Source organism: Esox lucius, chromosome 24, assembly GCF_011004845.1.
Source record: "Esox lucius isolate fEsoLuc1 chromosome 24, fEsoLuc1.pri, whole genome shotgun sequence".
NCBI lineage: Eukaryota > Metazoa > Chordata > Actinopteri > Esociformes > Esocidae > Esox > Esox lucius.
The window spans coordinates 19,487,702-19,499,172 of record NC_047592.1 but is presented as its reverse complement, the minus strand read 5'-3'; the positions used below and the strand labels follow the sequence as shown (position 1 = coordinate 19,499,172).

The following is an 11,471-nucleotide window of genomic DNA, read 5'->3' as shown; positions in this document are numbered from 1 at the left end:
TCAGGCGTGGAATCGTTGTGGCTGGTTCTGTTAAATATAAAAACACGTCATCTGCGTAGGGAGTGTGAATTTTATCGATCAGAACTCTTTTAGAAAGAAGGACAGAGATGAAGTTCTCTTGGCACAATCTAACAGTTTTATTAATATTTGCAAATATGAGAGACGCGTCAAACGCTTACAAACATAATCATCCGAGGAGTCTCTGACTCAAAACATGCACAATACGTATTTATTACATAGAAAAATGGGTTGTGGTAAGATGCTGCCATCTGTCCTGTCAATAACACACATTCCCTTTGTTCTATCACACAAGTCAAATGCTGTCCTCCCCCACCTTATCCTTCCTGCCATAATGTTTACTGTTGTGTTTACCTAAAGATCCAATTGATCTTACTTCCTCCCAAGGACCACATTCCTAAGGAACAAAAGACTGACACCCTTCTTCTAGGCAGGAAGTCCCAAATATCTAATAATCCTCTGATATTATACAGACGTGTGTCACAATCAAAGTAAAGATCTACAGCCAAATGGAAAGACAGACATTTCTCAAATGCACCTTAGTCATAAAGTTCCATTACAGGAGATAATGTATATGAAAAGTAAAGGCATCCCACAAACAGGCATCTCCTCCTCATTTTTGTATGAAATCCGCAATCTTGCAGGGAAGAGCAGACCGTAGCGACCCTGTAGTCAGGGAATATGGTTATCCGTCTTCCATTGGTGGTGTAGTCGGGGAATATGGTTATCCGTCTTCCATTGGTGGTGTAGTCAGGGAATATGGTTATCCGTCTTCCATTGGTGGTGCAGTCGGGGAATATGGTTATCTGTCTTCCATTGGTGGTGTAGTCGGGGAATATGGTTATTCGTCTTCCATTGGTGGTGTAGTCGGGGAATATGGTTATCCATCTTCCATTGGTGGTGTAGTCAGGGAATATGGTTATCCGTCGTCCATTGGTGGTGTAGTCGGGGAATATGGTTATCCGTCTTCCATTGCTGGTGTAGTCAGGGAATATGGTTATCCGTCTTCCATTGGCAATTGGTGTTATAGTTTACAGAAAAAACGAAATATTCCCAGATGGCAGACCTAAATAATACTGGGGCGTCTTCTAGTTCTGGCTCGCCAATTCCTTCACAAGAAACACACGTACCGTTTCACCTTGATATATATATATATATATATACTTACTATACACTTACTATATAAAAATAAATGGCTTTAGTTCTAATCTAATAGCTTTAATTATTGACAATTAATTAATTGCCCATTCACTTCCCAGTCTCATGTCCCATGTTCACCACTTGGGTTTGATCTTCATTTAACTGTATTTCTTTAATTATTCTTTCACCATCTCGGTGTTCTACTCTTTAGCATCTAAGTGTGGAAAGTCAGTCATAGTCAATGCTGTGTGGAGCGATCACTGAGATGGAGGGAGAGGAAATTCTCCTAATGTGCGGTACACAGTGTCCGGTAGGCTGAGATTATTCCCATATTTGTCCACTGGGTGGCGATGTGCTACAGCTGGTTTCTCTACAGTGCTGTAGACCGATGTAGAGACTGACTCAGTAGGCCTCCTCGGAGGTACTGGCCTCACTTGTGTTGGGGCACGTTTACCCACTGGAGGGTGGTTACCACTGGTGGCTGCACAGTGCTGAGGGCTTCTACCTGTGGTGGGGATTTTGGTTCTGGCCGATCTTTATCCACTGGGCGGTTCAACCCTGCCGACACTTCTGCCGCTCTGGGTTTTCCAGCAGTGACATAGATGGATGTCACCTCAGACTCTGTAGAGGGCTGTGGTACTGGCCTCTCTGGTGAAACACTCCTTAGGTTCAACTGTTAGGAGATATTATTGTCAGATATTGTTTTTAAACAACATTCAAATTATTATTTTTACTCAAATGGACCCAAGGATAATTAGACTTGAGGAAACCCTGACCAAGACCAGACGCCACCAGACTAGATCGATTCGACAGGAATAACCATAGACATGTGCTGTACATTCAACTTGAATGGGAAAGTGTGTACAAATGTTTGAATGGTACTGTGTCTTCAGTCAAGTTCCTCTTCAAATATTATTTTAGATTTTGGGTTGGCCTACTGTATTAAATAATGCTAATCAGCATAGAGAATACAAATATTTAGAACTGATAATTGATTGCTCGGTGCAACATTTTATGCAATTAATAGATGGTTGAATGTGGTTGATGGACAGGTTTAGAGAATCAAAACATGTACGGCCTGCTTCTACACTCAACACCTAAACATAATGGGGACTGTTCAGGGGATGATGCAGATGGTGAATGATAATCTACTGCCTCAGATAATTTTGGGTTTTGAGGCTAAAGCCCAAATGAAACCATGTTAGCTATGGTAAATTTGGGGTTGATACACATACATGTATTTGATATCAGTGATCATCTTTTTTTTATTAAGAGGGAGGTAAGAACGTGGGAGGTAGACTGGCCTCTGCCTTAGGCTTCCAAATCCAAAGCATTAAGTCTGGCCCCGGACTTGATGTAGGGTTTTAAATCAACAGATTCTTAGTTGTAGTCTGAAAATCTATTTGAGACATAAACATGCTTGGCAAAATGATATGCAGGGGGGTGTACATGTAAATACATAACTGATGACATAGACTCTACCTGCAGTTGTTGTTTTTTGGGGGATTTCCATGTCTTGTAGAATATTCCAACAAACGCAATGACCAATATAAACCCACCAAGACACCAGTACAAAATAGTGTCAAGTTGATGTGATGATGTCCCGTGCATCTCACCTCTACCTGAGAGAGTTCACACATAGACACACACACGCACATTGTTATTCCAGTGTTTTGCATGACAATTCTAATTATAAAAAAATCTATATAATTATAACTGGAATGATGTTAAAAAGTAGCATGTGTTTCTTTCTCACTGATAGATGTGTGCACAGAAGGTGGAAGCTAATGAATTGGACTTACACAGTACGTCTTCAATAAGTTTTGAGACTGTAAAACGGCTAACGTAATTGTTGACAGTACAGTTGATTAATCCGTTACTGCTGGAGATGGAAATGTTGGCATCAGACTGTGACAGAGACTGGGGCCATGCGCACGAGCCTCCGCGACAGACTGTCAACTCCCAGCCGGAGCAGTTCACCGTGATGTTACAAGGTCCCGTACTTGAGTTGGAGTATGTCACCAGCAGGGCTGGAACGGGGACAGCTTCTGAAACCAATGTAGGTTGGGAAAGGCATATTTTACATTACAGCGGGGATATCGCACAGGACAGAGATTGCACAAGAGGGACGCTGCAGGGCATTAGGGCTGGACCCATCGGTGAACGACCAGCCCTTTTTGGTGAATGTTGGGAAGGAGACGTTAATCTGTTAAACTTTTCTACCTTTTAAGCACGAACAAAAATTATTTACAGAGAAGGTGAAAACATATTCCGTACAGATTGAATGTCCATATAGCACAATCAGTAAATAGTGAGGAGAGCACGTCTTGATGTTTGGTGTTCAATTCTCCAGTAGGGTAAATAGAAAATATTGGAGGTGATCCAATAATTAGGACAGCTAAGATGTGCCATTGAGATACACAATTCATGCTCCAACATAATTCTGACCTATTTATCTGCTCATTTTTAAAAATAATTTCATCATTTTTCAGTTGGAGCCAAATTAGCCCTCTCTTTCAGGTGAACAGAGGCAGATAGGCCGACTCATCACAAAGACCCGTCACATTAGGAAATCATACAAATTAATGAAATGGCAGAAAACTTACTTTGTACGGTGAGTTTGTATTCGGTAGTTGATTGCCTCCATTCTTTGTCATAAGTTGCAGAGTACAGTCCACTGTCATTTCCTGTCAGATTCTTAATGCACAGGGTGTAGTTCAAATGGTAATAGACCATTTTCCTCTCGTATTTAGGAGCTGTCTTGTTAGTTTTAACTATTATGTCATCTTTTAGCATCCATTTTAAATCTTTTATGTCTCTATCAGCAACATCCATGCAGATAAAACATCCCTCCAACCCATAAATGTCTTTTGGAGGTTCTTTTGCCCAGGTCCCTAAGGAGAAAAACAACATGTTTAATAGTTGGAAGGTTTGAACCGGTTTAATCAAGAGTTACTTAGATTTAAACGAACATATCAAGATAGCTTAGTGGAACAACCTTACAAGTCTGCAGTAGTATGAATATTGTGGGGTTATGCAAAAACCCTTACAAAGTTAGGGATTTATACATTTGAGTGTTTTAGTATTTTAGGGCTGTTTAGGGTTTCGTGAGAATTGTTCCCAAATAAGTCTACAATTGAACACGACTGTGTGGGCACTGTACTTGAAAAGGCACCTCTCAAAGTCTTTCTCCCTCTTTTGCTAGTCAGAACGAAATTGGAGGCACTTGTTTGTCATTGAGTCAGTGTTGCTGATGAAAAGTAGGCCCTTCATTACCAAACACCAAGTCACTAAATTAGGATACAATGAGTCATTAGCAAACTGTTAGTTCAACTTTAAGCAGTTGGTTACTTTAATATTAACCTTCATCTGAGTGATCACAGGGATATGTGAATATTTGATCTGATAACTGGTTGCATACAGTTAGAGTCAGGGAAAAAAGTGTTTGTACGTTTGCCCACTGACAAAGAAATGATCAATCTTTAATTTTAATGGTAAGTTTATTTGAACAGTGAGAGACAGAATAACAAAATAATCCAGAAAAACTCATGTCAAAAATGTTATAAATAGATTTTAATGAGTAAAATAAGTATTTGATCCCCTCTCAATCAGAAAGATTTCTGGCTCCCACTCTTAAAGGGAGTGTTCCTAATGTTAGCTTGTTACCTGTATAAAAGACACCTGTCCACAGAAATACATTTTAATTTGGAAGCTGTTGCTTTGAACCCCCAACATGCGGTCAAAGGAGCCCTCAATGCAAGTGAAACAGGCCATCCTAAGTCTACAAAAAGAATCCATGAGAGAGAAAGCAGGAACATTAGGAGTGGCCAAATCAACAATTTGGTTCATTCTGAGAAAAGAAAAAGCACTGGTGAGCTCTGCAACACAAAAAGGCCTGGATGTCCACAGAAGACAACAGTGGTAGATGATCACAGGATCCTTTGCAGTGTGTTGGCATGGCCATGCATGGCTTCCAGTGGCACTGGGTCACTAGTGTCTGATGATGATGTGCCAGAAAACCGAAACAGCCGGATTAATTCTGAAGTGTATAGGGATATAATGTCTGCTCAGATTCACCCAAATTCACCAACGTTGATTGGACGGTGCTTCACAGATAGACAATGACAAAAAACATACTGCCAAAGCAACCCAGGGGTTTTTTAAGGCAAAGTAGTGGAATGTTCTGCAATGGCCGAATCACCTGATGTCAACCCAATCGAGCATGCATTTCACTTGCTGAAGACAAAACATAAGACCCATGAAAAAATAACAACTGAAGACAACTGCAGGCCAACTGCAAAGCATCAAAAAGGATGAAACCAAGTGTTTGGTGATCCAGACTTCCACAAACTATTTAAAGAACATTTTATTTAGGATTGTGTTAATTTGTCCAATTACATTTGAGCCCCTGAAATAAGGGGACTGTGTATGAAAATGGTTGCAATTCCCAAACATTTAATATATTTATTTTTTCTCTGTTGTTTCTCTGTTGTTTCATTTGAAATGTCAGTGTACTGGTGAAGGGACAGATCAAATAGACTGATAGATGGAAGGTTTGAGAAGGGATTTCATGCTCCCTTGTGAAAGTATTTTTAGTATTTATAAAATACAAAAATACAGTACTTTTATTTGATGCATGGTGTGGCTGCTCTATTTTGTCATTTATTTTGGTATACTTAATAGTAAGGTATTTGGTATCTTATTTTAAAATACATTTTGAAGTATATTTTCTCATCTCAGAACACAACAAACATGAAAGGTTCCAAGGTGGGTCAGTAGTTATGTAATATTTTGTGACAGGGTCGATTTGAGCTGGAGCTCCCAACCCAGCAAAAGCACAAGGCAGCAAGGAAGTGCAGGGTGATCAGACACAACCAGGGACACCTGGCGGAGTAATTATCTGTTTCCTTCTCCCGTGTAAAACAGGTGCCTTCGACGAAGACGCGAGAGGAGGGCTGAGAGACAAACTGCCGGATTGAGGCTGGAAAAAGAGAGGAAAGAAGAAAAACGCTGGAGGACGAGCCAGATTTTATGTTGTATTTTGTTTTTGACCAGCGCCGTGCAGTTGGACAGAGGAGTCCATTTGAGTTCTGTTGTTCGTTTTCTTTGTTTTCAACTGGGATCAGTGACCACCTGGTGGCCGGACCCAAATAAAGAAATACAGGGAATAATTGCCAACCGAATCCCCGTTTCGTCTGACTCTGTCTGTTTTTCCCCCTGTCCTGCCTGGTTATTGGTGAACGGCAGACCCAACCCCCCCGTCGTTCATATCTGTAAATAAATGCATTGCACTGCATCTTAGCTTGTTGCTGCGACACACTTTACAGAAAATAAGTTTTCTCTTATTTCAAAAGTGAGCAACTTCAACTACCCCCAGGAAGCTCCACGGCATCCATCCATCCATCATCTTCCGCTTATCCGGGGCCGGGTCGCGGGGGCAGCAGTCTAAGCAGGGATGCCCAGACTTCCCTCTCCCCAGACACTTCTTCTAGCTCTTCCGGGGGAAAACCGAGGCATTTCCAGGCCAGCCGGGAGACATAGTCCCTCCAGCGTGTCCTAGGTCTTCCCCGGGGTCTTCTCCCGGTGGGGCGGGACCGGAACACCTTCCCAGGATGGCGTTCCGGAGGCATCCGAAACAGATGCCCAAGCCACCTCAGCTGACCCCTCTCGATGTGGAGGAGCAGCGGCTCTACTCTGAGCTCCTCCCGGGTGACCGAGCTTCTCACCCTATCTCTAAGGGATCGCCCAGCCACCCTGCGGAGAAAGCTCATTTCGGCCGCCTGTATCCGGGATCTTGTCCTGTCGGTCATGACCCAAAGCTCATGACCATAGGTGAGAGTAGGAACGTAGATTGACTGGTAAATCGAGAGCTTCGCCTTGCGGCTCAGCTCTTTCTTCACCACGACAGACCGATACATTAACGGCATTACTGCAGAAGCTGCACCGATCCGTCTGTCAATCTCCCGTTCCATCCTTCCCTCACTCGTGAATAAGACCCCTAGATACTTAAACTTCTCCACTTGAGGCAGGCACTCTCCACCAACCTGAAGTGGGCAAGCCACCCTTTTCTGACTGAAGACCATGGCCTCGGATTTGGAGGTACTGATTCTCATCCCCACCGCTTCACACTCGGCTGCAAACCGTCCCAGTGCATGCTGAAGGTTCTGGTTTGAAGGAGCCAACACGACAACATCATATGCAAAGAGCAGAGACGAAATTGTGTGGTCCCCAAACCTGACAACCTCCGGCCCCTGGCTGCGCCTAGAAATTCTATCCATAAAAATTACGAACAGAACCGGCGACATAGGGCAGCCCTGCCGGAGTCCAACATGTACTGGGAACAAGTCTGACTTACTGCCAGCAATGCGGACCAAGCTCCTGCTTCGGTCGTACAGGGACCTGACAGCCCTTAGCAAAGGACCCAGGACCCCATATTCCCGAAGCACTCTCCACAAGATGCCGCGAGGGACACAGTCGAATGCCTTCTCCAAATCCACAAAACACATGTGGATTGGTTGGGCAAACTCCCATGAACCCTCCAGCACCCCGTAGAGGGTATAGAGCTGGTCCAGTGTTCCACGGCCCGGACGAAAACCACACTGTTCCTCCTGAATCCGAGGTTCTACTATCGGTCGTATTCTCCTCTCCAGAACCCTGGCATAGACTTTCCCAGGGAGGCTGAGAAGTGTGATCCCCCTATAGTTGGAACACACCCTCCGGTCCCCCTTCTTAAAAAGAGGGACCACCACCCCGGTGCTCCACGGCATTTCTTATTAATCATTACTTTTCACAGAGATGATGAACATCTGGCTAGATTGTTTAAGGTCCAGGATGTGGAAATATTGAATCAGCTGAAATGTTGTTGTATGTGTAGGCTATTTACTGGCAGAACTCAAATTATTGCTCATGTCTGCATTTGCAAAGCATAGATAGCTAGTTAACACAACTCACATTATTAACAAGATCTTAGCTAGCTTACACGCCAATTAAGCTGTAAAGTAACATTAAACATTAGCAGTTCGGGGTAACTCAATTTTCATGATGTTTGTACAGTTACAGTGATGTGAAAAAGTACATCAGCTGGATAGTTGTCTTTTTGTTTGACCTGTCTGGACTTATGAATACGTATCATTTACTGAAACACTGTTAACCGATAAAATAATCTAATTTAAGAAATTACACTGAATGATTATACTTTGCAATAATATTCATACCAACATCCTGATTGCTTGTTGAATAATTCTTCTTTGTAGTGTTGACATGAGTTTGGTACAGTATATTGAATGACAATGTTTTTTACATGACAGGTTTTTCAACAAAAAGAGTTGTGTGTAAGGTTTTGCAAAAAAAGTTGAATGAAACCAAAACACAAGAGTGAAAACAGATGGATGTTGCTGATGGGCTGGGGTAGAAGGTCTTCTTGTTCATAAAACCAGTTTTAGTGTGTTAGCAATTGTGAAAAACTGCATCAGCCCAAAAGACACATTTATGCATTTTATCTTTTAACAGGCTTTAGGACCTTGCAGACAACCTGAACTAGACAGAAAGTCTGAGTTCAGCTTCAATTTCAAGGTTGCTACATTGTACAGAACTCCTGCAACATGTCATAAGAAGAGGTACAGTAATTATAACTTCATATGAAAGGGTTTAATCCTGGTGCTGAACTTCTATGAATCACAGTGAATTTCTGAATATGTGTTTTTACAAAGTTAAGTTGATTGAGGTTATTGAAGTAACAGGGCAACGTTTTAGATTTTTGTCATTATAAAAGTAAAGAAGTAATCATTTGTTAAAGGTAGCATAAAACTGATTAAAAATATATCTTTAGATTTGTCATTATAAAACATATGTGTTTATATAATAATTTCATTTCTTGTGGAACTTGGTGTAACTCCATTATTAACTTGGCTTCAAATAATCTTAATCAACCTAAATTTGTACAAACATATTCAGAAATTCGCTGTGATTTACAGTAGTTTAGCACCAGGCTTAAACACTATTTTTATTAATCACTAATAAATTGTCATCCTAGGAAATAAAAGAAATGCATGGGTGCATAGAAGTACGCATAGAGACAGGACAGTCAGAAACAAAACATAAAACACAAACAAATAAATCAGAAATAAGCTATGGTCCAAGAGCATCACTATGTTAATGCTTTGCTTTGTAACTGGAAAATGTACTGTACATGCCTAGAATACAATGTCAGTCAGTATTGACTTATTTCAATACATGAAAGTTTAATTTATATTTTCAGCAAAACAATGTTGAATTATTTCTCCTAACCGTTATTTTATGTTTCTGTTCTGTCGTTAATGCTTTGCTTTATGCTTTTAGAAGTACTGTATCAATGTATATAGGCTAGAAATCTGCTAAACCACCTGGCTTAAATGACTGACTTCTCCAAAAATGTAAACAGTTACATTAATAAAATGATTACCTGTGAGGGGGAGTAGAAACCATAGGATGTTCATTCTAGAGGTGTGAGAGATACATCTGTCATTTCTCAGTGTTGACTGTCAACCTTGCTGGGTGGAAAAAACGTCACAGTCGAGCAAAACTTCCCCAATGACCTATTTATTACTCAAACACAGATAAAACAAAGTTTCCTTAGTTCATACCAAAAGTGCCCCATATTAGTTTAACAATTATTTTGAGAACAAAGTTAGGTTCTGCTTCTGTGGGGTATCTCAGTTGTTGTTTACGATGCCGTTGTTTACATGCTGTTGTTTACGATGCCACTAATAACCATATCAACATGATTATATTAGTAATAGAAGGGGACTCTCCCTGGAAAGGCTGGTCGACTTCCAATCCCCAGGATCCTATTGAACAATCGGTAGGACTATTAAGCAAGTAACCTGAACTGGCCAGATAGTCTGTGTTCCACTTCAGTATCCGGTCAGCTACATTGGAGCGAACAGCTGGAGCGTGGCGTCAGAGGTACAGTAGCTATGACTTCATATTACATTCCAATGTTTAGTTCCTCTTTCAGTTTAGTCCATAAATGCTGAATTAATAAAGGTAATATTTAGATTTTCAGACTCCTGTACATTTGTGGTAATTTCCACAGCAGGAGCAGTCCCTGATGTCAGCTGATACATCGCTGGGCCAGTGAATACTTGACCTTTGAAATAACCCCAGCTAGATTCTAATTGGCATTATAGTGTTTTCTTGCACAGATTAAAAAAAAAAAAAATCCAAGGCTTACTGCTATTTTAAATCTGTTTATTTCTAGTATGTGCACCTGTGCATATAACGTCAAAATGCTATATTAGAATCAGTTCCTCTTAAAGACGTATTTTTATCTCAGCATATTTTATTAAAAACCACGTTTTCATTTTTTTTTAATACAATGCTCCGTGAAAGTTTGTGATCCTCTCGTGCAATTCGTTTTTTTTGTGTTCACTGTGAAATCTGTAAAAAAAATCTGAACCCGTTTTTAAATCTGACATAACAGGTTTATAGTTAACAATTCAAAATGTTGGTTTAGAGGAAGTCATTTGTGTTGTAGAAAACCCGAAATGAAAAAGAATTGGTGCAGGTGCAGAAATAACTGAAACCCTTTTCAATAGCTTGTGGCACCTCCATTGGCAGTGATAACTTGGAGTAAACGCCTCCTATAGCCACTAAACAGGCAGAGTACGGTTTCAAGCAGTGTCTTACACTTACACCTCAGTTGTTGCCATAGCATTTCAGCTGAGGTCAGGAATTTGACTGGGCCAATCCCAAACATAGATTTTCTTTCTTTTTATAGATTTGCTTGAATGCTTTTTAGCTCCTTGACTAATAGCCTGATGTCCTGTTGAAGAATCTCCTGGTATACCTCAGAATTCATGCTTCTCTTAATGATGTACAGTCAACCAGGCCCAGAGGAAGAAAAAGGTAAATTTTTGGCTCATCTATACAATGGACTTCCAGAAACCTTCAGTTTGTCCAAGTCCTCTCTGGCAAAGTTAGGACTGGTGTAAATTTTTTACCGCAGAGGCTTCTTCCTATTAATGTCATTGTGATCAGATGTTCCTCTCATTGTTAAAGCATGCACAGTAACCTGCAGCAACAGATGTGTGCAAATCTCCAGATGATCTCCAAAGTAAGCACCACTACTCCCACAAAAAGGCAGGTACATTTGAAAGAGCCAATCAACATTGTCGCCTGGATTGTGAGAGGCCTACTCTGCAGGGGCAGGGTGTTTAGAGGCTGTGTAACTCTAGCTAACCCCGATGGTGATTTCAAATAAAGATATCGATCCTCATCTGATGAAATTGCGTATTTTTGCCGGATTCTAGGGCCTGACATCTTCAGTGCCACTC

The 11,471-nt window shown here is 41.0% G+C and overlaps 1 protein-coding gene across 1 annotated transcript; it reads right to left on the bottom strand.

Annotated features, from left to right (window-relative positions):
* Positions 1-10,108, bottom strand: si:ch1073-220m6.1 (SLAM family member 9). The gene is made up of 7 exons (XM_034290836.1): positions 9,599-10,108; positions 3,765-4,052; positions 2,961-3,206; positions 2,641-2,780; positions 1,593-1,831; positions 675-1,023; positions 1-27 (listed from the first exon to the last, which is right to left on the bottom strand). The coding sequence occupies exons 1-7, from the start codon at positions 9,630-9,632 to the stop codon at positions 1-3; spliced, it is 1,323 nt and encodes a 440-aa protein (XP_034146727.1). The 5' UTR covers positions 9,633-10,108.
* Positions 10,109-11,471: the final 1,363 nt, after the last annotated feature.